Here is a 27,594-nt window from a genome sequence, read left to right as displayed (position 1 = left end):
GCACAAAAGCTTAATTCTATCACAAATGCCCTTATTTATTATAAAACTCACAAAACTGATACAACATGTATAAGCAAAGACTGCTTTTATTGTCTGCGCCGATAAAACCACCATGTTACTTTGCTGTTTAAAAATACACCGAAGAAGTGAATTAATATACCCTGGCAGACACCCACCCATTCCTCTCCATCTCTCCATCTCTCCATCTCCTTCTCTCCTTCTCACACCTCACATCTTCCCTCACCACCCTGACGGACGTTGAGGTCCGACCCTTGCACCCTCTTTAAACCTCTGCTTTGCCTTTTCGTCGCCTCTCTTCTCCATGGCATCCTCCTGATAGTTACGACCCAGAAGCGCCATATTGTCCGCACTTCCCCCAGGCCCTCGTGGAGCGACGCTATTCTCGACCGCGACGGGGAGACCGGCCACGCCACCTATGGCGGTGGCAAAAAGGAGCGTAATGGGAAATTTCATGATGAGAAGTGTTGTGGAATTGGTTTGATGGGTGATTTGTTGTGGTGAATCTGGGATGAGCGCTTCTTTTATGTGTCTGGAATGTTTTCACCGCGGGTGATATAATGATGTTGACTGCGGTATATTCGGATGTCGTTAAATTGCGCTGTATTGTTTCGCGGACAATATGTTGGGTTTTATTGTGAATTGGCTGGCGGCAAGTGAGCGGAGCAAGGAGTGGTCTGTTGGATAAGACATGTCTGAACAAAAACGCGCTTATCGATTGAGGTGCCTGAATTTATTCGTATTTGAGCATTTCGTACTTGATATGATGGTATTCGCTTGCACATCCTGCATGTGTTTCATCCGTTTCCGTCTTTTTGGACAGTAAGATGTTTGACCTTTGCGGGATGAATCATATATGATGCGTTGCATTCGACTAAGCTGCGCCATGATAGTTCATTCTCCTGCAGTCTGTATCCAACCCATCATAAGGTACATTTCTTATTTGGTCGCAATATCACATACCGTGTCTCAGTCCGTTAGGTATCACTTCGCTTTCTCTAATAGATTGAGAACCACCATGTCGGCATCATCATACAAGTGCTTAGCCTAATCTCGCATACGGTGATATGCTGGTGGAAGAGAACAGGCTGAATCAAAGTTGCTTCAAATGGCTCATGGCGCAGTAGACGCACCATGGTGTTGCTTGAGAAGTACACAAACCAGGCATCCACCTCATGGATGTGAATTGACTAACATAGCCCGGTTGGATTTACACCATTGCCCTGTGCTTGCAACTGATATGCGTTCAAGAAGCAACATTCATGCTTCCCTGCTACAAGGATATCTAACTTTGCAAACTCTCCTTAAAATCCACTTTACAAAAACTACCAGGAATACTTCACACGCTGAAAGTCCACACTAAATAGGATACACCAACTTCACACCAGACACCCTCCCCTCCCGCATCCTCTGCAAACCATCAAGCACACTATCCAACCCCCCCTCCTGCACACTCACCGGATGAGGCTTAAATTTCTGTTGCGCGAGTAAATCCTGCGCCAATCTCGTAAAGATGACAGCAAACGTATAATCCTCCTCCTTCGCTGGGACCTGGAAGCCCGCAATCTCGAAAGCCTCGCCCACGGCAGTGAAAGCCATGGTATTAAGCTTGGTGACATCATCACGGGGAAGCTTCTCAATGGGTTCAAGAGACGTATACCTGCCGCCTTGGGGACCAATAGCACTGCAACATATCTGCGCAGAGTCGTTCGATGCAATCGTGTCGAACGCGTGAGCGAGACGATTGTTGGTTGCGGAGCGAATGTCCGCTGCGCATGTTGGGGACTTGTAGTCGAATACAAAATCTGCGCCTAGATCGCGGACGAGTTTCTCGTTGCGAGGGGAGCATGTGACGATGACTTGGAGACCAGACCTGCTCAGTTAGTGGTGAAGAGGCTCGCAGAAGGAATTGACTTACAACTTTGCGAATTGGATAGCCAGCGTGCCGGTCGCGGTACTTCCTCCGTAGATCAGAACGGGAATGTTCTCTTTTGAAGGATTGTTCGGGAGTGGAAGGCCCAGAGATTGATATAAACTTTGTCCCATTGTTATGATGCCGGCTCCAAGGGTCGCAGCATCTTCAAAGGATAAAGTATCCGGGATTCGCATCTGCAGCGCTCCTTTGGCAACGACGTATTCTGCAAACGACCCGTCCTCATGATTCGAAGGATTACCTTCAACCACATCAGCACATCGTCCTATATAGTGTGTGAAAACTCACTCCCATGAATCATTCCCGCCACCCTATCCCCAACCTTAATCCCATTCTGCACTTTGGAACCAACTTCCTCCACTATACCGCTGTAATCGCAGCCGACTCTCGCCCCAGGACCAGCAAGAAAGTCAATGTGCTTCCAGTCCGTGGGATTGAGCGCAACCGCCTCCGTTTTGATCAGGATGTAGTCGTCGCGGAGTTTGGGGACCGGAACGCCCGTTTGGACTTCAGCCGTTCCAGCGGCCTTGATGCGAATTGCTTTCATTTCGTAAACGAAGCCTGATAAATGACGGTTGAAGTGTTGAGGAACGGGACACGGAAGAATTTGTGTCAATATTTCTTATGCGTTATGACCCCGCGATGAGACGGATGAGACGGCAGACGTATTTCGTTTGCACATGCTTCTCGCGTTATCTTTCCTATTGGTGTTTAGGCCAATATTGAGGTATATATCCCACCGGCTGAATGATATATTTCAGCCACAAAATTGCAAAGGATAAAGGCAGGATGGCCGGTACTTGACTTTTTACACCCCGACTTGCCACTGAGAGAAACATCACAAGCTGTCTCAAAATGCCAACCATATTTATTACAGGAGCGGCGGGATATGTTGGTGGCGATTTTCTTGCGCACTTGCAGCAACAGCATCCCGAGCATCAAGTCCGGGCTCTTGTTCGCTCTGAGCAACAGGCTGCGCTGCTCAACTCTCAGTTTCCAAATGTCAAGTGTGTTTTCACCACGGGCAGCCTGCGCGAACTTCTGATTTCTGAAGGAAAAGAAGCGGATGTGGTTGTCCAAATCGCCAATACAGATGACGAAGCCATGTCGTTCGCGTTACTTGACGGCGTCGCCCAGCATCCAGGCGCTACGTACGTGCACGTTTCTGGCATAGCATCTCTCATTGATCCATCCATCCCTGCTGGGGACCTCGATCCAAAGGTCTTTAGTGACGCTGCTCAAAAGGACGAGCTACTGAGTCTGCCACGCGATCGGCTTCACGCAGCGATAGAACAAGATATCATAGCGAAAGCGGAGCATTCACACACCAAAGTCGCTATTGTGTCGCTGCCTCGCATGTACGGAAAAGGTAGAGGACACATCACTCCGCAGTCAAAGATCATTGAGCCGTATCTACGGGGGGCACGGTCCCAGGGGAAAGTATTTGTAGTAGGTGCCGGGAGAAACGTATCGAGTTATTGCCACGTCAGCGACGCATCGTCTGCGTTGCTCCTGTTAGTGGAGGAGGCGTTAAGCACGGAAAGTAGGGTGGATTGGGGTCGGGATGGATATTACTTTGTTGAAGCGGGAGAGGATTCGTTCACAAAATTTGCCAAGATTGTTGGTCAGGAGCTTCACTTGCAGGGGTATGTTTCTGATACTGATGTTGACAGTCTTGATGAGGGCGCTGTTGCGAAGATTTGGGAATGGGGACCAAAGTTCTGGGGTTCAAGTTCTCGATCTAGAGCTGATCGGTTGCGAGCGCTGGGTTGGCGTGCGAGTGGGATTACAGAGGAGGATACTATCAGGGAGACGATTCGCTATGTCCTTGGCAAAGATAATTAATATGAGGAGCTGACGTTCTAAACATGAAGAGCGTCTCGATACGCAGTGTGAAGTTTTGCTGGCACCCAACAATGACCCTGGTTGCAATACATATCCCACAAATGTTCGATGAGGCTTTCCCGACAATGAAGGTAGCCAAATTTGCATAATATCCAATGTCTTCGTCCCGGTGCCAGCTTGGTCTGAAGTGTTTTGTGATCCAAGAGCTATGATAAGATACTTGAGTAGGTTGATTCACAGTCAGTATTCGCCTTCAAAAGCATATTCATCGTCCACTTTCTCTGATAGAATGATGGGCTGCTGCCGCTGTCTCGCAAAATCTGTCGACTTGGGAGGTTATGATGGAATGGTCGCCATCTGACCGTCTTTGCCACTCTTGCTGAGACAGCAGATTGTGGCAAGTCAGCACAACCCTCCCTATTAGGAACGTTGGGAAATCGCCAAGGGCTGTACGGATGGTTTTAGAAGAAGAAAGACTCTCAATAGCCCCATGTTGTACTTTGTCCTTGTCTGGGAAAATGTGAGTAATTCCTCACTATTTGTTCACGAAGTACCGGCCGGAACAGGCTATTTGTTGGCCAATTCCGAGCTGTTAAAGTGAGGTAGCTCAGTTGTCAACGTAGCTCTGCAACGCCTACAACATAACTGGGCTTAACATGAAACAAGAAAAATGGCTGTTACCTTGCAAGAAGGAATGGGCAAACGCAGCCTCGTGGCTACTGAATCACTGGTTATGTCTTTGTATAGCTTCAGCGCAGGCAACTTCCGCACAACGGGCAACTCAGTAGTTACACATTCACAGCAATAACAACAACTTAGACAATACATCTCAGCTTTCGATCACCGCAGATAAAAGTATCTGGAACCAGTTCAATCCATTTTCGACCTTGTCTGTTTGTCTATCCTAATATGGGAGTGCACATGATCCCATACAGTTCAACTTTGCATTCTGGCGCCAGGAAGTTCCCTTTGCATGCGCAATTGCGTGGGTGTGCTGTCCAGAAACTGAAATAGCCTGATGAACAGAAACAAGTGTAACAAGCGCGACCAAGTCCATCTGTTTACAGTTGAGCTGCACCTTTTACTTTTTCTACGGGATTCCCACGACTTCAGTCTATGCCAGCTCTGCTTCAATAAGGCTCTCATACCCTCGGCCATCTGGCCATAACTTGAGGAGCTTAAGGCCCGCCTCCGCGAGCACCTTATTCCACACAGCCTCGGTTCTTTCGTTGGCCGAGGCCTGCATCACCAGGCAATCCAACGCAGCTTGGTAGCAGGTAGTTCCTGTTGCTGGCAGGACGATATCATGAATCAGCACCTTAGAGTAGCCGGGCTTCATGGCCGCCGCAACGTTCTTCAGGATGTCGATTGACACCTTGTCGGACCAGTCGTGTAGGACGGCATGCAGGTAATAGGCGCGGCTGCCTTCACATTCCCTCAATTTGTCAGGTCGGTGAAAATAAAGCCTCAACATGGGCGCTGAAGGCGAGAAACTAACCTTTAACCGGCTGCGGCTCAAAGAAGCTGTGCTTTATAACCTTGATCTTGTCCGTGGCAAGACTCACGGAAGTGATAACCTCCGGCAAGTCCTCGAGCACCAGGGACCCTGCAGGCACGTCGGGATGCTTATCGAGCACACGTAAGAGGTCAACACCGTGGTGTCCGCCGATATCTACGATGAATGCGCTGCCATCGCTCAAGTCAGCGCCCTCGAGCAGCGCTTTGGTGTCGTAGAACTGTGGCCACGGTCTTTTATGCTTGCCCCATAACAGCATGAATGAAGAGAAGCTCTCTTGATGCATGGGGTTTGCCTTGCATCTTTCCCAAAAGTTTTTCTTCTCAGGGAACGTATCAATGTAGCAACTGGCATTGTCGTCTAGAGGCTTGCGGTAGTTGGTATTAGCCAAGAACTCGGGGAAGTGATGGGCACACTGGGCGATGTGGTCGGTTCTGCAGCGTGATGGTCAATTCACTTCACTCGGCTTTAAATAATTTAGAAAGGATGACATGCGTACCGTATGCGAAGAGCTGGCGCAACGAGGGTACTCTTGTCACCCATGGAGAGCGAAAATGCGGTCGGCGCGTAGCGATCTTCCCCGGCTTCCAGGACAACGTGGTTCGTAGCTAGGAGTCGTAGGAGGTGGCCTGAGAGTTGTGTCAGTGAATATACTTGCTGTACAGTAGAACACCTACGCAGTAATTCCGGATCAATATCCTTCTTGGTTATTGTGGCAAGGTCCTCGATAGTCTTCTCGCCTCCACCAGCACCAGTCCAGTCTTCCCAGAGACCAACGTCAATGAGAGCCTGGATAGCAGAGAACACAACAGGTTCTTCGATGGCAAGACGTATAGTCTTCTCTTCCTTCGTCTCTAGTTTATGAAAAAGTTTGCGGGCCGCCATGGCCAATTGTAGCCGCGAGGCATCATCTCCATCCAAAGTCGATGCATCGACTGCGTCGAGGGTTTCGACTAGATTTGCTGTATAGCTACCCATTCTGCACGATGGAATAACTAGGGATCTCTGTAAACCAGTTTAGGCGTGACTCGGGGTTGTAAATTTACATATGTATCGCTCATTCAAATATGTTAAATCATACTACGGAGGGCCTGACTATGGATTGTTCGCGGCTTCATTCTCATTACCAGAGTCCAGAGTCCGAACTGTAGGAGTCTCGCTCTCGGCATGGCGACCAATTGATTGCCATCGGCCCCTGCCGGTACCTGTTACCCTATTCGGTTCTCGGAAGCCAGTAGTTCTCCAGCGAGCTAGCCTAATTTGGTTGAAGTCTCCGAATTGAACTTTGTTCCGAACACAAGATGCCCGGCAAGAGGCAGCTGGCCTAGGGATAACGAGGGTCTCAATGGACTCCATGTCTTTTATAGTCGAATAGATTTTCTTTTTAGCCGTGGGCTATCGCATTGCGACGTTGTGCCAAATACAGGCTCTCTTGGCGATAACCTTTTGCAGGCGATCCATCACACCCTACACGGCCCATCAAAGCCGCTTCAGTGATCAGCTGAGAATCAGTCAAAATGGCTTTTGGCACTCTATACACTTTTCCTGTATGTACGCTATTAAATCCCTCCACTCCTTTGACTTCACTGGTGTAATAATTCCACTTCAGGGTGACCATCCCCGTACCATCGCGATCAAGGCGGTCGCAAAAGCGAATAATCTCGAACTCAAAATTTGCGAAGAACCTCGGACTCCTGAGCACCTCAAGGTTAGCAAGCTAGGCAAAGTTCCTGCTTTCATTGGAGAAGACGGCTTCAAGCTCTTTGAGTGCATTGCTATTGCCATATACAGTGCGTCCAACCCCCTCAGTAGTCATTGTCCTTGAATCCCCCTTTAGCAAGATGTCTGCAATATCTCAGGTTATGCGGATGGCCCGATATAAATATATGTATCATCTATAGATGTGCCCTGCCTCCCAACGCTCCGCCTGGCTCTTGGGTCATTGTTGATATATTAGTCCATTAGACCAAGGCTAATGTCATTTTAGTCACCTCTCAGAACGAAGAGACCACTCTGCTCGGAAATTCTAAGAAGGAGTACGCTGACATAGTCAAATGGATGTCCTTCTTTAACTCTGAGATTATTATGCCTATCGTCGAAGAGTATCTTGCTCTTATAGGCATCATCCCTTATAACAAGGAGTCCGTTGAGAAATATGAGATGATGGCCCAGGCGGCCATTGATGTTGTTGAGGAGCACCTACAAACCAACTCATTTCTCGTTGGCGAATCTGTTACTCTTGCCGACATTTTCTGTGCTGGGATTATTGCCCTCGGCTTCCAGTTCTTCTACGGGAAGGCCTGGCGAGAAGCGAACCCCAATGTGTCTCGTTGGTACAAGACCATTATCCATCAACCCATCTATGCAGCCGTGACTGACAAGTTTGAGTTCCTTGAGGAGCCTAAACTGACCAATACTGCCCCGGAGAAGACAGCGCCACTCGATCCTGGCCCAGGCGATGCCGCTGTTTCTGCTACCTCTGCTACCCAGGATGATCATGTTCAAGAACCTAAATCATAGATGTGGCTGTAGAAAGGCACTTCCGATAAAAGAAATATAATAGAGTATGGCTGTGGGAGAGACAAAGCACTGGTTATTGGCTGATGCGAACAGCTGGCTGTGATGGATGAATTCTGCGAGCTAGTAAACGATTGCGAATACAAGATATTCGCTTGCATTCTTGGTTGTTGGTATTTGTATTAGATGGACTAGTTGGCATTGCTGTGTATGATGGTATTTGGCATGGCCCGATGTGTGTTTCTAGGGGGTTCTTGTTCTGATACACAAAAGTTGTGGATGCAGTACTGATTCCTTTAATCGTTTCGCTGGATAATCTAATCGACTGCTACTCAATGGGCACCGAATGTATCGCACATTTAACCAAACAAGGCAGTCCTACTGTGGTGACTTGAAATGGGCACAATTTATATCATTGAATCTGAGGGTCCCGGCAGAAAGAAGGTGTGACAAGTGCTTGGTCTAAAAAGGGAACTCTCCCATTGGCAAACTTTTGTTGTGACTTGCTAAATAGTTGCTATTCCGTCCTATCGGTGCATCGTTTAATGTCGGCATGGGGGCAGCAACATATCCGAAGTCGGTGGCTCTACTGGCGACATTTCTACGTATAAGTGCTTTTAGAAGGATATCCACCTATCAGCATTAAAATGAGGGGTGTTGGCACTTATATCTGCAGGGCTCGCCACAGTTCGGAGTCAGGTAGTTGAAGCGAGAAACACTCAGTATTTTCAGACACCCAAATGGCCGTAGCAGATAACGAAAACACTCCTCAACCTGCCGCCTCAGAGGGTGAGAATGAGCGCCTTCAGATAAACCATCATGTGGTCAAGTTGGCTATGGGGGGGAGTCTCTTGCTAGCACCTTTCGATGTTACTCGGCCCAACCTCAAGATACTTGATTCAGGCACTTCTGATGGTCAGCCCACTACAGCGCAGACTAAACATATCTAGCTTCCTCTGATACAAATTACAGGCTACTGGCTTACTGAGTTTCGAAAGACACTTACACGACCTGAGACCTGCACGATGAATGGGTTCGACATCACCGACGAACGATTTCCGGATCCGCCGCCCAAGGGGATAGCGCTTCGAGTACAAGACGTTATGGGGCCATTCCCAGATTCATGGCTTGACACATTCGATGTGGTGCATCAGCGTTTTGTCTTGGCCGCTACGGCGACTAAAGGACGCGAAGCGGTATTAGGACTCTGTAATCTGGTCAAGCCTGGCGGATGGATTCAACTCGTCGAGATGCAGAGCACGGTTGGCGAAGACGATGGTCCTGCTGTGCACCAGTTCGTCGAGCTGATAAACGAGCTGCACATAAAGATTGGAGCTCCCCGGAACTTGGCAGACGCGGCAGTCTTGGAAGGGCATATTATGGCCGCTGGCTTCCAACGCGTGGGAACGATGCAGGCTCCGGGAACTCTGGGCGCCAAAGTGCCTGATCCGAATATCCGGGCAACAGCAATTAAGTCCACCTTGGACTCAGCCGCTAGTCTGCTTGGGGCAAACATGGGTATGGATTTTTTCATTCATCTACTGGCTATTGTCCGATACTAAAGATCATTTGCAGGACTCCCCGGTGGTTTGCAGTCTATGTCTGACGATGAAGCAAGCACTTTCTTGGAACGTCTGGAGATAGAGCTGATAGAATACGGAGGAAGCTGGCCCATTTCTGTAGTTTGGGGCCAGAAGCCTGCGAAATAAATGTCTTGTATAGTTGTCTTATTAAAAGACGTCTACATGCTCTCATTACAACATGTTTGACGGTCTGAAATGACTCTAGTAGCTAAACTCTATATTCTTTTTTGGTCACTTCTCGCCTACTTAAGGCCCTCAGTGATGGTAGCCAACGTGGCAGCGAAAATGCATAAGAACGCCGGGACATTAACCAAGAGAGTTCGACTATGATGTCTGGGCAGCCAAGTCTCGAGCGCATCCTCGTTGGGTACCCCGGCGGTTTGGGGGTCCCCAATACGGCGAAGAATAGCAAACATGGAAGGGCCCCAACAGAAATGAGCGATACTGAAGACGGCTCCAGCAAGGTAGAAGCCGCGAACCTCACTGGTCTGGTTACTTAAACCATTGACGATGCAGAGAGCGGTGGCTGGGAGGTAGGTCAAGCCAATTCCCCAGAGCCCAGGCTTCATGAATGCGGGCAGATATCGCGGCAATATGTTGCCACTTGGATGGGCGGGATCGTTGCGCAGCGAGTGGTGCAGGAAGGCTCTGAAGGAAATGTCCTGAGACCAGCTGAACATCAGGGACGCCGAGGAGAGAACGAGCGGAGATAGGCGAAGTATGGCTCTTCCTAGGTCTGGGGTGTTGTCTTGGTTGAGCACGGATGACATTGTTCAGTTTGTTTCCGGTGGCTGCTTTGCGTTACGTGGGTGAACTGGCTTTGAGCTACGGAGTAAATAGAATCAAATACTAATACCAGACTCTTCTCCAGCTATTGACGGGCGAAATTTAATACTAGCTAGTCTTGCCTTTAGAATATGGGAGTCTGCACTTAAACGATGGTCCCGGTTTTTGGCAGGGGTCTGGTCTGTTTGATCAGCCCAGTGGGATTCGGTCCAAGGATATTACGAGTAATTCGGGTTGTCACATTGGCTCAAGCTCTTATTAAACTCCAAGTGGTCCCGAAGGGAGAAATGGTCTTGGGTCTCCCCTCGGCGGATTCAACTCGGTGGACATTTCCTGATTCGGCCAGGTCAGTGTATCCACCCTTCCGAACTCAACACCGAATCTGCGGACAAGAGACGGCGGCGAGTCTGGGTGTATTCATCCGAATCTGCAGATGAGAGACGGCTGGGTGTATTCGTCTGAGGTGGTGCTCAATTCCCATGTTCCTGGGCATTCCGGAATGCCTACTGGTTTAGTGCCGCTATGTAGCCAAATCTTCATTAGAATATGTTTATGGTAGAAATTAAATAAGGGTCTCTTTTGCCTGCACATTTAGTCAGTTTAATACACCAGGCTCATCACAGCCTCATCACAGGAGATTCGTGGCAATCAACAGCCTTGTGTATCTCGGCGATTGGAACCTGCCGACACCGACGCGGCCAATTCGCAGATACGGCAGACAACTTATCATGCTCGGCAATGAACCGTCGGCTAGAACTAAACACTTAGTACCATTGTATACGTCGATTTCGGAGTCTCGAATCAGACCAACTTAACACCAAGAATTCCAACCAAATCGTACCGCCTATGTCCTTCTCTGTCTATTCTGCAACACCAAGTTATCTCATCGTCTGCCTTCCTGGATTGTCTAGATAATGTCGAGGAGAGTTGCGGATTACGACGCTGTCGTCATCGGTGCAGGCTTCAGTGGTATTCGGTCTCTCTGGGAACTTGATCAGCTTGGCCTGACGGTGAAGTGCTTTGATGCTGCATCCGATGTTGGGGGTACGTGGTACTGGAATCGCTATCCCGGGTCACGCACCGATGGCGAAGCATGGGTATACATATTAAATTTTGCACCGGAGCTGTTGGAGGAATGGGAGTACCATGAACGTTACCCGACTCAGGAAGAGATTCAACGGTACTTGGGTCGTATCGCTGGTCAGTCTTCCTCCGCTCACTGGTCATCCTCCATGCTTTCAAACTAGACAAGGCCGTTTTTCATTTACTAATATATATAAAAAAAGACCGCTACAACCTACGCAAGTACATCGAATTCGGTACCCGAATCGCGGCCGCAAGTTACAGCGACGCCGAGAATATCTGGACCATCACGACTGAGAATGGACTGTCCACGACTTGTCGCTACTTCCTACCAGCTACCGGGATTCTGTCAATTCCAAAGAACCCGCCATTCCCTGGGCTGAGCTCTTACACTGGCGAGTGGTATCAGGCTTCCAACTGGCCAGCACACGAGGTTGATTTCAATGGTAAGCGTATCGCCATAATTGGCACAGGTTCCACGGGAATCCACCTCCTCCCCAAACTTGCCCCCATTGCCAAAGACGTGACAGTATTTCAACGCACGCCAAATTACGTGCTTCCAGGGCGAAATCATTCCATAGATGAGTATCAGGTTGTCGACATTAAGAGGAACCATGAAGCCACTTGGGAGCTTGCAACAATGAACATTGCTGGTGCGGCATGCAAGGCATCAGGGAGAACTGTCAAGAGTGTAGGTGACGCTGACAAGGTCAGACAAATCCTTGACCATGGTTGGGAACGTGGCTGTTTCAACTTTCAGCTCGAAACCTTTGATGATGCATTCATGGACCCGGAATCTAATGAGCAAGTCTCGGAATTCATCCGTCAAAAGATTCGAGCCATTGTCCAAGATCCAGACAAGGCGGAACTCCTGTGTCCGAAATACCCCTTTGGGGCCAGGCGCCCGCCCTCAGGGCACTTTTATTACGAGGCATTCAACCGGCCCAACGTTAACCTGGTTGATATAAGCCGTGACGAGATTGATCTCTTCGAGAATGGAGTCCGTACTCATTCCGGAGCCGAACACGAGTTCGACATGATCATTTTCGCTCTTGGATTCGATGCCGGTACTGGCGCCATGAACCAGATTGACATCAAAGGCAGCCAAGGAAAAGTATTGAAGGAATATTGGAACACTGAGAGACTTGGAACATTTGCTGGAGTCCTTGTCTCTGGGTTCCCCAATATGTTCATAGTTTGCGGCCCTCACATGCCTGCGGGCAACTTGCCAGTTCCACTAGAGCTATCAGTAAACTGGATTGGCAAAACTATTCGTCACATGGAGGAAAACAACTTGGCCGTGATAAACGTGAAGGAGAATGCTATGCATGCATGGTCTGACCATCATGAAGGACTTTGGAACTCGGTGTTTATATCGCAACCCGCCAAGGAAAACCGCTCCTGGTTCGTTGGCACAAATATACCTGGGAAGCCTGCCAACATTATGTTCTATTTTGGTGGCGTCCAGAATTGGCTTTTGTGGCTCAACAAGGAACTCGACACGAAATGGGAGAGCATGGAGTTCACTCCTCTCTCAGTCACCAACAAGACGGACCAAGATGCCCCAGGTAAGACTTGCTCGTCAATCACGTCATCTATTACGGCTGAGATGCTCGAATCGGCCGTTATGCCACTACAATCCGACCAAGTTGGCATGACTGCAGCAGAAAAGTTCAACCTTGGCTCTGCTGCCTGCGCTCGCTACATCGACTGGGCTGTTAAAGAGATCCACGATCGTGGACTGGCTGTGAAGCAAGATCACCGAGCCTACTGGTGGCAAGTCCTACAAGATTTTGTAAAGTCAGAATCGGGACAGGTTCTCATTCAACAGGGGCCAAGCACCAAGACTGACATGGACCAGCTGACGTCCAGACTTGGTATCGAAGGGGAAGCCATCAACCGGATTGGGCCGGAGCTTGTTCGAATGCTGACCGGCCAGACTCATCCGCTGGCCCATATCCTGAGAGACGACCTGCTGTTCCGAATGTACCATTCCGATGAAGGGGCGCGACCCAACCAATACATGGCGGATTATGCAAAATTTCTATGCGGCAAGAAAAAGGACCTGAGAATCTTGGAGATTGGCGCTGGCACGGGAGGCACAACGCTCAAAGTGCTCCAAGCATGCAGCCCCAACGGGGAATCCTTCTGCGCCGAGTACATGTACACCGACATCTCTCCCGGTTTCTTCAAGACCAGCCAAACCACTTTGAAGAAGTGGGAGCGTGTGCTCAAGTTCCAAACTCTCAATGTCGAAAACGATGCAGCGAAACAGGGATTTGAGGAGCATGCCTACGATTTGATCATTGCCGCGAATGTTGTCCATGCCACGAAGTCTCTGACCCGTTCACTGGGAACCATTCACAAGCTGCTGAAACCTGGTGGTAAGCTCGGCCTTGTAGAGCTAACTCGGTTGACTCCTTACTTCAACATGGCTTTTGGCTCGCTTTCGGGCTGGTGGGCTGGTGTCGGTGACGGCAGAACGGAAAGTCCGTTGCAGTCTCCTGAGCAATGGAGTCAACATCTCAAAAGTGCTGGGTTCTCTGGCGTTGATCTTGCGGCCTGTGATCTCCCGGAACCTGAAAGCCATAGTGCCTTATTGGTATCGACTGCCCTCGCGGTGGATGCGGCGACTAATGGGTACTAGCACTCTACAGACTATCTTGTCTTTCATGAGTTCAGGATCTAGATATTGGATGTACTGTTGAACATCATCGCAAAATATAGCTTGCTTCTGTTGAAAGTTGTTGTAAAACCGCTCGTGATGTAAGCCCTGAACATGAACAATAGGGGAGTTGTGCATCATGATGTCCATATGAACCAATCCCTTGGAAAGATGGTTGCTATGACCCTTCAAATTGACTGTATTTATTTCGTCCGTGGGAATCGGTGCCCGGCATTGGGAGACGTTTTTTTCATCTGAATAATGACCACCATGGCTGCCAGTTCAGACTGCCTGGAGGTCGATCTAACCTAAGCCCTTGGAAAATTTCCAGTCAAAGTATTATTATGTTGACCGCATAGTGCTGACAGACCAAGAAACCACAACAGATAGATATCTACAGGCAGAGAAGACAGCCAAACAAAGCGAGGAATTGCACCCCATTAGCTAGCGAGATGATAAGATGGACGCGGCTAAAGATCGTTCAGCCGAGATTGCCAGCAGAGACTTCTCGCCTGTTTGCATACAATGGCACTTTTCCAAGAACGTCACATCTATTCTTGCCAATGTCCCCCAGCTGAATGAACCTTTCTGTAGACTCACCCCGAATATATTTTATTGTCGCTAAGCCGCAATAGCTCAGCAATCCCAGAAGCCTTTGGAATCTTACGACGTCCTTCTCGTTTCCCTTGACTCGATCGGCCTGTGCTTGCTGCCGCTCTTCTCGAAATACTCCTTGATCTTGACTCGGGCTACGTCCACCGCGACCGCGTCCTCCACTGTACTAGGCACTATAACCACCTTGGCGAATTCTCCGTAAACAGCATTCTCAACCAGTTCTCGGAGTACTCGTCGCAACGTCTTCCCAGATCGTGTCTTGGGAATCATGCCCTTCCCTTGGATGATGCCCCCTAGCGACGCAAATGCACCGACTTGCTTACGCACAAGCGACTGGATCTCAAGTGAAATCCTGGCATCTGGTAGTGCGGACTCGGGATGGCTCGCCGTGGAAAGGGTAATGAATGCGAATGGGAGCTGGCCCTTGAGTTCATCAGGAACACCGACCACACAGCATTCTGCGACAAGTGGGTGCGATGAGATGGCTTGTTCGATGGACCCTGTGATGTTAGTTAGTAGCAGGCAGGGAATTGTTCGTTCCAGATGTTTAACAAATGCATACCAGTTGATAGTCGATACGCGCTGACGTTTAGCACATCATCGTTTCGACTCATCACATAAACATAGCCCTCATCATCAATCCACCCTGCGTCTCCAGTATCCATGAATTTGCCACCAAATCGTTTCAAGTAGCTGTGATAGAATCTCTCCTCGTCTACCCAAAGTGTACGGAATGCCGTCGGCGCCAGAGGTAGCCCTAAGACAATATTACCCATTGTGCCTCTTTGTACTTCATCACCCTGCTCATCCACGACACGAATGTTGAATCCCGGCATTGGCTTGCCAGCACTCCCAGGTTTAATACGTAGAGGGTTGTAGTTCCGTACGCTAGAGTCACGATCTAGGGCGGCGTGCGGGTTGAGAACTCTGCTCGTTATAGGTGATCCTGCTTCTGTTGACCACCAGTTGTCGATGACGTGAGAGGAAGAGGGTGCGCCATATTTATCGAGGAGCCCTTGGTACATGGATATCAAACTGGGCTCTGAACGCTCGCCGGCAAGGAAGAGCGCTTTGAGTGATCGTAGGCCCCCGGCCTCGCCAATTTTAGAGAGGAAATGGTTGTCAGGATCGTCGCGTTTAATGGCTCGAAGTGCAGTCGGCGCAGTAAACATTGTGTTGACTTTGTATTCTGCCACCACGCGCCAAAAGGCGGATGCATCAGGCGTTCCAACTGGCTTGCCTTCATATAAGACGGTGGAAGCTCCCGCAAGCAACGGTGCGTACAGGATGTAGGAATGTCCCACCACCCATCCAATATCTGAAGCTGTAAAGGCGACATCTCCTTGGTGGATGTTGAAGATGTAGCTGATGGACAAATGCAATCCCACCGCGTGGCCACCCGCATCGCGCGGTACTCCCTTGGGAGTTCCAGTCGTTCCAGAAGTGTGGATGATGTAGATGGGATCATTGCTGTTTACTGCTACACAGTCCGCCTTGACACCGCGCGCCTTTGCCCTCTTCACCATGCCTTGCCATGAGATGTAGTTGTCGCTGGTCAACCTTGCAAAACGGCCAAGTCTTTGCAGCCATCGAGATAGAGTGCCACCACATGCAACGGATTTCGTACGCCATGGTAATTGCTCTCGCTCCCAAACCACAACACGCCCCGGTTTATGAGACGACAGGCTAATTGCCTCCTCCACCAGAGGTCGATACGCAATGGGAGGTCTGTTCCCGACGATGCCACACGAGGCAGTCAGCAGAATCACTGGTTTGCAGGAGTCGATGCGTTGAGCCAGGGCACTTGCTGCAAAGCCGCCAAATACGACGGCGTGGATGGCCCCGAGACGGTTAACTGCCAGCATTCCGATTAGAGCCGCTGGGATCATGGGCACTAAATTTTGAGTAAGTCAAGTCAGATGCGGCGACTAGTCTCAAGGCCCAAGTGTGTACGTACTATACAGCATCACCACATCACCCTTTCTGACATTTTGTTGCCTCAGTGCCCCAGCTAGGGTTTCAACTTCGCTGAGGAGATTATTATAGCTATAGGTCTCTTTGGTGTCTGTAGCCGGACTGTCGTAGTAAATAGCTACCCGGTCTCCGTTGCCTGCAGCTACATGTCTGTCAAGGCAGTTATAGCACGTTGATATCTCGCCGCCAGAGAACCACTCCCAAGTCGGATGAAACTCGCCTGTTTGCAGCTTTCTCTGTGACATTCGCAATGTGGCTTCGGGCTTCTTGTGCCAGTAAAGGTGCTCGGCTTGGCGAGCCCAGAAGTCCTCTGGGTTGTTCAAGCTCTCTAGTAGCATTTCATCTTGGAGATGCGACCGTACGGGCAATGGCGGGTCCATTCTGGAATGAAACGAAACAAGGAAGTCAACTGATAAGCTGCCTTGGGTCGTGAAAAGTACAATGGTTTCCTTGTCTTACTGAATGTATACGAGGCTCAGACAGCGGCCGCTCGTGGTGGTTGCAGCAAGTGCTGTATTTCAGAACACAATCATATGAATGATAAACGTAATAGGTACTAAGTGTAATGTTTCAACCTGTACGCTAAAACATTTTACTCTGTATTTTAAAGGGTGCTGTCTCTAATAATCGAAGGACACCATCTACGTCTGGTGAAAAACTGCCAGGCCTACGCTAACGCACCAGACCCATTGACATGCAGGCACCAGGCGCACCCTGACAAAATATAGAGCATTTCGGCCCATTCGGCCAGTTCGGCGGTTCGGCGTGGGGACTTCAAATGTTGGTGCCATCAATTTTGATCAATGGATGCTACCGCTTGGGTTAACCCCATGTTAAAGGCAGTGCCTGAACCGAGTCTGGTCCCATTCATGGCGCCGATTCATTGGCATCTCGCAGTCTCCGGCAGGGTTTAAGCACCTTAAGTTGACCATATTTGAACTACCTAGGTAGCCGGTACATGGTCCCATCTGGAAGCGCAAGCTTAGCATGACATGAGGTGCCGGCCATGTTCGAACTTTGCTGCACAGAAGCTTCAATGTTCACATTCACGTCGGGTGTCGTCTGACCATGTTGCACTTGGGTCTGTTTTCAGATGAGCTCTGTGTTACTACGCCGTCGGTCTGGTCTCGGTACTCTTGAACTCTTCGGTCACCAGTGTACATTTGTTGGTAACTACAGCAAGGCTGCCGATTTAACTGGCCATCTGGCTGTGCATACCTCCAAATGTTTGACAACCTCTCACTTGCAACTATCCGCCTGCCTGCCCAAATAAAGCTCCACACAAGCCATCTGATGTTATTTAACCGGGTAACGCATCGCAGGGCCGAACACTATGCGTGGGTAGCGCCATTGGTCTTTGCTGTGTCACTTGGAGTCGCCGGCATTGGTATTGGGCCGCCTGGAGAATTTTCTTTTCTTGCCGTCAAGACCTCGACGCCTGTTTCAGTGACCAACATGGTGTGCTCTAGACATTTGTTAGTGTTCGGGAATAGGCGCCTGGCAAAATGACCACCTGTACACACCAAATTGAGCAGTCCGTTTACCATCCACAGTGACGTTTGTCCAGTTATCTGGCCAGTACACTTCCCGAGATTTGCCCAGCGCGAGTATGGGCTCAATGGTGAAGGTCATTCCGGGTTTGCACACCCCAACTGCCTTATTCTTAGCATAGTGAGGTATCCACGGCGGGGGGTGGAACTCGGTGTTGATGCCATGGCCACCCCAGGTCGCGACTACAGTGCAGTTTCTGGATTTGGCATGCTTCTCGATGACGGCACCAAAATCTCGTATCGGTGTCCCGGGCTTGACGAGCGCAATTGCCATGTCTAAGCATTCCCGCGTCGTCTCCACTACTCTGACCGAGTCCGGGTCCGCCTTGGCTCGATCCCCTACATAATACGTTTCGTTTAGATCGGCGTGATAGCCCTCGTGGTATAGTGAGATGTCGAGATTCAGGATATCACCATCCAGAAGGATTCGCTGATCGGGTATTCCGTGACAAACAACTTCATTCGGAGAAGTACACAATGATTTAGGGAAGTGATTGTAATTCAAGGGAGAAGGATACGACTATCAAGGTTAGATGTAGTCAGATTCATCTTGGAGGGAGTCGCGCTTACTTTCCGTTCTACACAGGCGTTGTGGCAGACCTTGTCGAGATAATCCGTGGTAATGCCTGGCTTGAGCTCTGCGGCGACTATGTCAAGTACTTCTCGGGCTAATCTACAAACCTTGCGCATTGCTTCCTGCCCTTTGGCGTCTAGCAAGTCGATTTTTGACCTATTCAAGCGCCGTTCAGCCTTGGGGATCCCAGTCACAGACCAGTCCGGGTGCGGTATGGACTTGGGCACGGTTCGCATCGGAGAAAGCGGATAGACAGGTCGGACGGAGCCAGTGAAGGCATAAGATGGGAAAGGATTGTAAAATCCAGCCACTGCATTGCATTTAGAGACAACCTTTGGGGAGGGGGGAATGATGTTGTGGACGGTACCATTTTGTGTCTTGCCTTGTGCTATCTTGTGTACCGCCTTATGTTGGTTCTACAGGATAAGATTGTTCAGCTAAGCTCTGGTGGGGAGAGGACACCTAGACCGACCCAATTTCTCTTGAAGCAATCTTGAGTGCAAAAATAGCTGTCTTTCAAGCCCACCTTCAGGCAAGTTGGGCACTGCAACGCTCCAGCATCATTTTCGCAGTCTGCTCCGAGGCACTTCATCTTGGATGACTCGACCATGGTGGCTTTCGCTGTTCTAAGACGGCTGCAGTGGAACACTCCAAATGTGGTCAGGGCCAGAGATTGTCAGCAGGTCTCGCGACGCTCAAAAGCAGCTTCACCTCGCCGCAAAACGAGTCAAGTGATGAACGGTGGAGCTTGGTGGGATGAAGGCTCGATGGCTTAAGTTCAATGTTATCAGTTAATCGATGTCCCCATTTGATGGAGGTGCCCCGATAGGTGCATCGCTACTAGACCCCCGCTAGCCGGAATTAGCACTTCGGGCACCTTCCCTTTTTGAGGTTGGCAGCAGCTATCCTAGATTTTAGCGGCGAGCGGGGTCTCAGCCACCCGTCGTTCTTGTCCACACCATCATCCCAAATTGCAAGGTCTAGGCAAACACGATGGCTGCCAGAGCCCCCGATAATAATCCCAAGGCGCTCAGCGGTATGTAATACGTCTCTTCCGCATTTTTGATAGTAGGAACACTAGCTAACAGGAGCATGGGCAGCCAAAGAATCTGACAGTGCCCATGGTTCCGCTGGCGGCAACAGGACCACATCCGGGGGTGCTAATGCAGCAGACTCTGGGGCAGAATCCGAGGACGACGCGGACGAAAACATCACTGAATCTACCGCTGCCGCTGGTGAATCTGGTGCCACGAAAAAGAAGAATAAGAAGAAGAACAAGAAGAAGAAGAAGATGAAGAAGGCTCCGACTGCCCAGACCGAACCTCCGTCAGTTCTCGTGTCCCAATTGTTTCCGAACGACACATACCCTAAAGGCGAAGAAGTCGAATACTCCAATGAGAACCGATATCGTACTACCAACGAGGAGAAGCGTCATCTAGATATGCTCAATAGTGATTTTCTTTCTGATTATCGTCAAGCAGCCGAGACGCATCGTCAGGTCCGCCAGTGGGCGCAGAAAAATATCAAGCCGGGTCAGATGCTCACCGAGATCGCTAATGGCATTGAGGACAGCGTTCGTCGTTTAGTCGGACACGATGGCCTATCCGAAGGCGATGCAATTCATGCTGGAATGGCTTTCCCAACTGGCCTAAACATTGATGAGATTGCTGCCCACTTCAGCCCAAATAGCGGCAACAAGACTGTCCTTCAGCATAATAATGTGATGAAGATTGACATTGGCGTGCATGTAAATGGCCGCATCGTTGATAGCGCCTTCACAATGGCGTTTGATCCGATGTACGACAATCTCCTTGCAGCCGTTAAGGACGCGACAAATACTGGCGTCCGTGAAGCCGGAATTGACGTTCGACTTGGCGAGCTTGGTGGATACATTCAGGAAGCCATGGAAAGCTACGAATGCGAAATCAATGGGACGACCTACCCAATCAAGCCGATTAGGAATATAACCGGGCATAGCATCTTGCACTACAGCATCCACGGCTCAAAGAGCGTTCCCTCTGTGAAGACGAACGATACCACTAAGATGGAAGAAGGTGATGTCTTCGCCATTGAGCCCTTTGGTAGTACTGGAAAAGGCAAGGTCTACGATCAGGGTGAAGTCTCACATTATGCTCTACGCAGTGATGCGCCTAAAGCGGACTTGCATCTCTCTTCAGCAAAGTCGTTGCTGTATAGCATTAAGAAGAATTTTAGTACTCTTCCCTTCTGCCGACGATATTTGGATAGAATCGGGCACGAGAAATATCTACTCGGTGTATGGTGTTCCTGTAACCTTCGAGTTGTTTTTTTTCTCGTGGCTGACAGTTATGCAGCTAAACCATCTAGTCAAATCCGGCATTGTCGAGGATTATCCCCCTCTGGTTGACCAGAAAGGGTCATACACAGCCCAATTTGAGCATGTAAGTCACAATCCTAATTGACTCAGAAGATCCCCGATTAATAGAAGTACATCAGACAATTCTGCTCAGGCCTACGGTGAAAGAGGTTATTAGTCGTGGAGAAGATTACTGAGAAAAGTCACCCTCCCGACGAAATGGTAATCCAAGGGAACGTTCTGGGTTGATTGTCGCCCCGTTAATGGCAGACATCGCGTCACTCCTTTCTTTGCTAGTTGAGGCTAGGATTAGTCCTTTGAACTCGAGTCTACATCTCATCGTACTTTTGCCTGTTAGTGGGCGTGATATGAGATCCCAGTTTGTTACCGATAGTATTTTGAGGGTGGCTGGCGCTGATTTGGCTCCTACATGATTGAAGCGGGCAGTTGGAATCCCGATCTTTCGGTTGTTTTCGGAAACTACCTATTTGGGCCGTAAACTGGGTTTTCGGGACGCCGCCACGTATGATATGCCGAAGCGGGACCACCGACCCCGGGGGAGATAATCAGCCTTGCATCATGCTTATCCTTCTCCGAGGTGATGCCAGACAAATATCGATGAGTTGAGGCGGTATGGGCCGCAGATATCTATCTAGACAGCTATCCGGGAGTCGTCTCGGGAAGTAAATGCCATGTTCTCCAGAATGTTTGATCTAAACCCACTGTTAGCAATTCGGCAGGCCATCAGGCAAGCGCCTCTGCTAGGAGTTACCGCTGCAGCGGCCTCCCTCGCTCTATATTTACAGATTCGACCAACTCTTAGCGATGTGCAACATCTTCCTGAAGAGCAGACGATTACGCGGGCTAGGACTCGTGTGGAAGCAGGCAAAGGCCAACGATCAGCGGATGCGAAGGCCACGGAGGATGAGCTACCGTACCCGATGGATGCCTTTCCTGGAGGAAGACAGTTCAACACTATATATGGAACGATTCAAGTGTTTGAATGGGGCCCTGAAAATGGGGAGAAAGTCTTGATGATGCACGGTCTCAGCACTCCGTGTATAGCATTGGGCGATATGGCGAAAGAATTTGTCAAAAAGGGCTACAGAGTCATGATTTTTGGTGCGTCTTGCATTATCCCCCGGTAGCACAGTTGGATGACAATCATCATTCCAAGTTCTATTCCGAAAGACACAAATTCATATAGTACTCTATGAATGGGATGATCTTTGCTTACAATTTTTATGACAGATTTCTTTGGCAGAGGCTACTCAGATACGCCAGATGACTTAAAACATGACGCTCGGCTCTACACTACTCAGATCCTGCTTGTTCTCTCATCTTCGTCGCTGTCCTGGACTGGATCGTCTGCCTTCCATATTGTCGGATTTTCTCTCGGCGGATCAGTGGCTGTAGCATTCGCTGCCTACCACGCGAGTATGCTTCGGTCTGTGACCCTCATCTGCCCGGGAGGCCTAATCCGTACATCGCACATAAGCCCCCGAAGCCAATTTCTCTACTCCTCAGGCGTAATACCAGACTGGTTACGCCTAAGGATCCTCCATAGCAGCTTGGAGCCGAGAAATGGCGCTCCGAGTGCAGACGTCCCCGAACAGGTCAAGGACGCTGAAGTCGACTTTGACGACGTGCCTATCGCAGCTGATCGACAGGGCGTGAGAATCGGCGATGTGGTTCGATGGCAGTTGAGGAACAATGATGGATTTGTCTCTTCGTACTTGAGCTCCCTGCGTAGCTCTCTCGTCTATAGACGCCATGATAGAACCTGGAGAGTGCTTGCGGATGAACTACGGCGGCGACGAACAACGAATGCACCACCGGGTCTACCGGGTGGGCGTATTTGCCTCATTACTGCGGAGAGTGATGCTATTGTTGTAAAGGACGAGTTGGTAGAAGATGCTGAAGCGCTTCTCTGTAGAGAGTCTGTTGACGTGAGAGTTTTGAAGGGGGGGCATGAGATTGCCGTGTCGCGTGGTAGAGATGTGGCATCAATTGCAATAGAATCTTGGGATAGAAAACATTAGATCCATGATTATCTAAAATTTGGTCACTAGTACCGGCGATTCTTTAAACTTGCAAGCAAATAGTCGTCACCGTCTTCCTACTGCCGGTAGCATATTGTTACCTCCAAGTTCATGGACATCAGAACGGTTTGGGACAATCACCATGTTGTACAACTAAAAAATGGCGTACGCACATACGAAATAGCTTCGTAACCGCGACAAATTCCTCAGAGGTATGTCGGGCTGGGGGCAGTTGCGACACTAGTGGTGAGTTGCCCCCAGAAAGACTAATCGGCTTGTAGACCCAAATCGAGAAGAAGTACGACCAAGGTGGAAATCTGGGACACGTAAAGTGGAGAGATACTCATAATGCCATAGTCCTGGATCCGATATCACCAGCACATAGCTCAGTTGCGATGATGACAACGTTAAGCCTGATTGCTTAATGATTCATAGCGTTCTAAACTTGCTAAAAAAAAGAGCTCTCATCATCCAAACCTGCATACACCCAAGCAAGCCGATGAAACCTTGCCATAGCTGGCTCTCCGCAAGGGACAATCTTACCCGTGCCCTGTGTACTCATTTTCGCCAGTTTACGCCAAATGGTATTCCTCATTCAATTTCTCAGCTGCCCTCTGAACAACCTTGACCCGGTCCGGGCCCCGAGCCTCGATGCTGCAGCCAAAATTCATAGGTCTCGGGGCAGGCACCGGCTCATACCGAAGCTTCTCCCGAAGCTCTTTACCAAATTCGTCCCGAGGCCACCGGATGTTTACTGCCCATCCCAATTTGGCAATTATGATGACCAAGGTGCGTTCCGCAAACTCAACTCCTGGGCAAGCTCGTCTACCATACCCAAAAGCTGGAAAATTGTGGCAATTTGGGTAAGTAGTTAAAGGTTCCTTGAAGGTTGGATAGCTGGGTTCAAGCCAACGTGCAGGGTTGAACAGGAGTCCGTCCGGATATGTTTCCTTATCCATGAGGATAGATCTAGCAGAATTAGCGGGATTGAACATGGGAATGAGGCAATTTTTGAAAACCAAGACTCACTCGAATGGCGCATGGAACACTGTTCCTTTTTCAAAAAAGTAGCCCTCATAAACATCATCCTCACTAAGGCAATGGGTTATGCCCATTTCTGCCACTATGCTCCTGTATCGGACTCCCTCTTTCACTATGGCTCTCACTGTAGGTAGGTTGGGAATATCCTCGTGGCATGGCATCCTATCTTTTCCAACGACCTGGTCTACTTCCTCCTGAAGCCTCCTCTGCCAGTCAGGATACTCCATCATCAAGAATAGGAATGTGAGCAAGTTGTTGTGAGGAGAGCGCGTCCCACCGTCTATCATACCTTGGAATGTATGAACAGATTCCTCGTCCGTAACGGCGTAATCACCCCGGTTCAAAAGGAAGTGCTTATAGATAGACTCCGTTGCTGAACCGTCTCTGACACTTTTCTCGATCTTGCTCCTGAACAACCACATTTGCGCAACGTACTCTTTTCGAAGTCTCTCCATTGTTCTCAAACTTGGGACCAGCCAGAAGGGCATTTTTCTCAGAAATGAGAACACGTTACTGGGAAAGCAATCTGGACGGAAAGACTTCATGATTTCGGCAGTGAACTCTTCGTTTTGTTGAATATAGGTGTCAGAGGCGGAGCGCACTGAGAATCCAAGCAGCGAACTGGTGAGGACGGAGTAAGAGTACCGTAGAAACTCTTTGTCAAATGACAGCGGCGATTGATGCAACGCATGAACAGTGATGATTGCTTCATTATCCATTAATTTTTGGTATTTATTAATGGAGGTGATGGAGACCGCGCTGTGCATCAAGTTTCTCTGACGACGCCAGCCCTCTATCGATTATCAGTATAGATCATACAAAACCACAAAACCCCTTCCAACAGCCAAAATTACTCACCGTCCTTGGGTCTGAAACCTGGGTTTTGATTCATTGATATATATTCCACTGCATGAGGGGCTCCTCGATCAGAATACCTATTTCCCCTCTTGACAAATAGCTCTTTCACAATCTTCTCATCAGATAGAACCACTTGTTTCGCCCCCATGACGCTAAATTGCGTCACAGAACCATGCTGCTGAGCCCAATTGCGAAAGATATCAGTGATGGTGTTGCTATTGGATGAAGCCAGTTCCAAGGCGTTTCCAAAAAAAGGCCAACCTATCAGTAGGTTATCAGCTATAATTCAGTAATTAGAGCATTGAAAATATGAATACGTGTGTACCTCTAGGTCCTGGTGGAATCTTGGCACTTTTCATCCGCCGGTGCTTCAGGAAAACATCAGAGATGTAATGAAGTAGGACTCCCAGAAATGCTAACCAGCATACTTGCGATAACACGGCCATGATTGTGTGAAAATTATACTACCTAATTCGTTTAATTGTTCAATTTTTTCGCTTTCACTGCATTTACGTGCTACAGGTTCTAGTATGGACATGGAGGAACGTACCTAGAACTCGGGTTGAATACCAGTATCGTGTAAATACATACATACGTTAAGATAATTCCACACATATTGCAATACATAATTCGGAGAATACTACATATAAACCCACAAGGATCCGAAGAACCAAGTATGTTATAGCCTCTGCATCAAACATTCAGCCAGCGAGTAAATTCGGCACGCGGTCCACTTCGGCGATGCGCACCATTTTTGGTAAGCGGACCGCCCTCGGTAGCCTTGAGCGCCACTCTTTCGGCACATTGCACTCAACAGTCTGCCAAGCCAAGACCTAGCCAGTTCCGTTTGAAGTCAGACTGGGTTACGATGTATTGTCGAGATTTGTTACTGTGCAGAGACATGTCGTGTAGTTTACATAAGTATGTGTACACGGCAAACCCTCTCTTAGTTTCGCATTTGTTGATAGGCGAGTCAAATACTAGCGAAACCACAATATTATACTAAAATGGACAACTTTATGAATATGACCAAGAAAGCCGGCCACACGGCCGAGCTGCAGCGCCTTGCTGATCTCCACGCTGTTTTCCTGGATGCCATGGATGGCAAGCTCGTCTTAGCTCCCATTAACCTCCAGGAGCCGGGAAAGAGAATACTAGATTCCGGCACCGCCGATGGTTTGTAACCCTTGACATCCTTCGAGACCACGCTAATATGGTCAAAAGGCATCTGGCTCCGCGATGTGCGCAGTCCGCTCTCAGTACAACACGAGTACTTTGGCAGTGACATCGAGCCTGAGCTCTTCCCAGAGACGCCAGACGGCATCACATACTTCAAGCATTCTTTCAAGGACCCATGGCCAGAGCATCTCTTGAACTCGCTGGACCTCGTGCACATACGAGGTAGTCTCGCCGGCTCTGCTCCGGGCAAACCCATTGAGGTTGTGAAAAACATCATTTCCATGGTAAAACCCGGCGGCTGGGTTCAGCTCATGGAAATGAATGCCTTCCAGCCGCCAAAGGGCACTCTAGGACCCGCGATGACTGACTTCGCTAAGATGACCTCGGAAGTTTGGACAGCCATTGGCGTGGGTAACTTCGCGAATGAGATGAAGCAGATGCTTCAAGAGGCGGGCTTGAAGAACGTGCAGGAAAGACGAATCCTGTGTGATATTGGGAAGCTGGCGAAACCGGAGATGCGTGCTCGCAGTGCCAATGGCATTATAGGACCCGTGGCACCACTGACAGCCGTTGCGAGAAGCGTGGCAACTTCCTTTAGTGCTGAGCAGCTTGATGCCTTGCCGGGACGGGTGAAGGCGGAGCTTGAGAATGAGGGTGCGAGGATTGAAGAAATTGTTGTCTGGGGTCAGCTCGTTTGAGCTCTAAAGACGGTGTTTGCAAGGTAGGCCCTGGCTTTGGTTAGACACGGAGAATACTCCCTTCTAATAGTTTCTACGCAAGTTGAGTCAAGTGGACCGTTATTTGTCATAGTAGACGATACTTTTGAATCGACTAGTTTAGATGCTGCATATTAAAGACAGAGTAGCCTGGATGGGACTGGTACTTTGTCGGCCCAAAGCAAACACACCAAATGCTTTAGAGTAGCCCGCAAAGTGACGCACTTACACGCAAGACGTCAGCAACTCAAGCGTAAATAATATCTCCTCGCTCAAAGTCAAGTAGTCAGAATTTATATATAGCCATAGATTAAATAGTATTTATTCCTCTGTAGCTTTAATATTTCCGGGAGGCTTATGTATTGTCGTTTAGCGGTGCACCTTTGCTGGCTGTAATCATGGGCAAAAAAGGTCCTTGGTCAACAAGGAGGAAAGTCAGTAAACAAGTGATATGTCAAACAACAAGGTAGGGTCAATAGAATCGCGGTCAAGTCTGTTGATTGACTGCAAAATCTATAACGGAAGGTGGCCTAATGGGATTACGACAATAAGTTATATTCCCCCTTACAGACTGGCGGCGATACTATAGATGTCAGCAGCGGCGACATTTTGTCGCAGTAATGTATACAACACTATTATGATCGAGACGACGGTTTCTTACCAGTATCAATATCAATATCAATATTGGCAACTATTCAATATCAATATTAATACTGGTCTTTTCAATCAATGTTTATTGCTGACAAGTCTGGGAAACGGCATCA

General features: G+C 49.1%; 12 protein-coding genes across 12 annotated transcripts; 7 read left to right on the top strand and 5 right to left on the bottom strand.

Moving 5' to 3' along the window:
• Positions 1 to 1,377: 1,377 nt before the first annotated feature.
• On the bottom strand, positions 1,378 to 2,498 carry VFPPC_11118 (zinc-binding oxidoreductase protein; the record flags this gene model as incomplete). The annotated part of the gene is made up of 3 exons (XM_018289383.1): positions 1,378 to 1,891; positions 1,937 to 2,192; positions 2,240 to 2,498. 3 exons carry the CDS (start codon positions 2,496 to 2,498, stop codon positions 1,378 to 1,380), a joined length of 1,029 nt encoding a protein of 342 aa, XP_018140250.1.
• A 308-nt stretch (positions 2,499 to 2,806) lies between these two features.
• On the top strand, positions 2,807 to 3,796 carry VFPPC_11119 (nucleoside-diphosphate-sugar epimerase; the record flags this gene model as incomplete). The annotated part of the gene is made up of 1 exon (XM_018289384.1): positions 2,807 to 3,796. The coding sequence occupies one exon, from the start codon at positions 2,807 to 2,809 to the stop codon at positions 3,794 to 3,796; it is 990 nt and encodes a 329-aa protein (XP_018140251.1).
• A 1,114-nt stretch (positions 3,797 to 4,910) lies between these two features.
• VFPPC_11120 (O-methyltransferase) lies at positions 4,911 to 6,290 on the bottom strand (the record flags this gene model as incomplete). Its single annotated transcript, XM_018289385.1, has 4 exons — positions 4,911 to 5,221; positions 5,295 to 5,746; positions 5,812 to 5,941; positions 5,990 to 6,290. 4 exons carry the CDS (start codon positions 6,288 to 6,290, stop codon positions 4,911 to 4,913), a joined length of 1,194 nt encoding a protein of 397 aa, XP_018140252.1.
• Positions 6,291 to 6,829: 539 nt separating this feature from the next.
• VFPPC_11121 (glutathione S-transferase/chloride channel) lies at positions 6,830 to 7,832 on the top strand (the record flags this gene model as incomplete). The annotated part of the gene is made up of 3 exons (XM_018289386.1): positions 6,830 to 6,859; positions 6,922 to 7,102; positions 7,300 to 7,832. The coding sequence occupies 3 exons, from the start codon at positions 6,830 to 6,832 to the stop codon at positions 7,830 to 7,832; spliced, it is 744 nt and encodes a 247-aa protein (XP_018140253.1).
• A 737-nt stretch (positions 7,833 to 8,569) lies between these two features.
• VFPPC_11122 (methyltransferase - protein) lies at positions 8,570 to 9,538 on the top strand (the record flags this gene model as incomplete). The annotated part of the gene is made up of 3 exons (XM_018289387.1): positions 8,570 to 8,744; positions 8,802 to 9,347; positions 9,405 to 9,538. 3 exons carry the CDS (start codon positions 8,570 to 8,572, stop codon positions 9,536 to 9,538), a joined length of 855 nt encoding a protein of 284 aa, XP_018140254.1.
• A 116-nt stretch (positions 9,539 to 9,654) lies between these two features.
• On the bottom strand, positions 9,655 to 10,182 carry VFPPC_11123 (hypothetical protein; the record flags this gene model as incomplete). The annotated part of the gene is made up of 1 exon (XM_018289388.1): positions 9,655 to 10,182. The coding sequence occupies one exon, from the start codon at positions 10,180 to 10,182 to the stop codon at positions 9,655 to 9,657; it is 528 nt and encodes a 175-aa protein (XP_018140255.1).
• A 930-nt stretch (positions 10,183 to 11,112) lies between these two features.
• VFPPC_11124 (oxidoreductase) lies at positions 11,113 to 13,928 on the top strand (the record flags this gene model as incomplete). The annotated part of the gene is made up of 2 exons (XM_018289389.1): positions 11,113 to 11,398; positions 11,485 to 13,928. The coding sequence occupies 2 exons, from the start codon at positions 11,113 to 11,115 to the stop codon at positions 13,926 to 13,928; spliced, it is 2,730 nt and encodes a 909-aa protein (XP_018140256.1).
• Positions 13,929 to 14,609: 681 nt separating this feature from the next.
• VFPPC_11125 (acyl-CoA synthetase) lies at positions 14,610 to 16,915 on the bottom strand (the record flags this gene model as incomplete). Its single annotated transcript, XM_018289390.1, has 3 exons — positions 14,610 to 15,061; positions 15,124 to 16,455; positions 16,519 to 16,915. The coding sequence occupies 3 exons, from the start codon at positions 16,913 to 16,915 to the stop codon at positions 14,610 to 14,612; spliced, it is 2,181 nt and encodes a 726-aa protein (XP_018140257.1).
• Positions 16,916 to 17,866: 951 nt separating this feature from the next.
• On the bottom strand, positions 17,867 to 19,269 carry VFPPC_11126 (methionine aminopeptidase 1; the record flags this gene model as incomplete). The annotated part of the gene is made up of 4 exons (XM_018289391.1): positions 17,867 to 18,000; positions 18,059 to 18,605; positions 18,656 to 19,075; positions 19,132 to 19,269. 4 exons carry the CDS (start codon positions 19,267 to 19,269, stop codon positions 17,867 to 17,869), a joined length of 1,239 nt encoding a protein of 412 aa, XP_018140258.1.
• Positions 19,270 to 19,652: 383 nt separating this feature from the next.
• Positions 19,653 to 21,191, top strand: VFPPC_11127 (methionine aminopeptidase 2B; the record flags this gene model as incomplete). Its single annotated transcript, XM_018289392.1, has 4 exons — positions 19,653 to 19,695; positions 19,760 to 20,934; positions 20,993 to 21,079; positions 21,135 to 21,191. 4 exons carry the CDS (start codon positions 19,653 to 19,655, stop codon positions 21,189 to 21,191), a joined length of 1,362 nt encoding a protein of 453 aa, XP_018140259.1.
• A 1,047-nt stretch (positions 21,192 to 22,238) lies between these two features.
• Positions 22,239 to 23,036, top strand: VFPPC_18064 (F-box domain, cyclin-like protein; the record flags this gene model as incomplete). Its single annotated transcript, XM_022429723.1, has 1 exon — positions 22,239 to 23,036. The coding sequence occupies one exon, from the start codon at positions 22,239 to 22,241 to the stop codon at positions 23,034 to 23,036; it is 798 nt and encodes a 265-aa protein (XP_022285283.1).
• A 2,906-nt stretch (positions 23,037 to 25,942) lies between these two features.
• VFPPC_11129 (methyltransferase SirN-like protein) lies at positions 25,943 to 26,812 on the top strand (the record flags this gene model as incomplete). The annotated part of the gene is made up of 2 exons (XM_018289394.1): positions 25,943 to 26,111; positions 26,160 to 26,812. The coding sequence occupies 2 exons, from the start codon at positions 25,943 to 25,945 to the stop codon at positions 26,810 to 26,812; spliced, it is 822 nt and encodes a 273-aa protein (XP_018140261.1).
• Between the last annotated feature and the right edge of the window lie 782 nt (positions 26,813 to 27,594).

The sequence above is a fragment of the Pochonia chlamydosporia genome, chromosome 6, assembly GCF_001653235.2.
Source record: "Pochonia chlamydosporia 170 chromosome 6, whole genome shotgun sequence".
NCBI lineage: Eukaryota > Fungi > Ascomycota > Sordariomycetes > Hypocreales > Clavicipitaceae > Pochonia > Pochonia chlamydosporia.
Note: the sequence above shows the minus strand (reverse complement) of the source record. Positions and strands in the feature narration are given on the sequence as shown.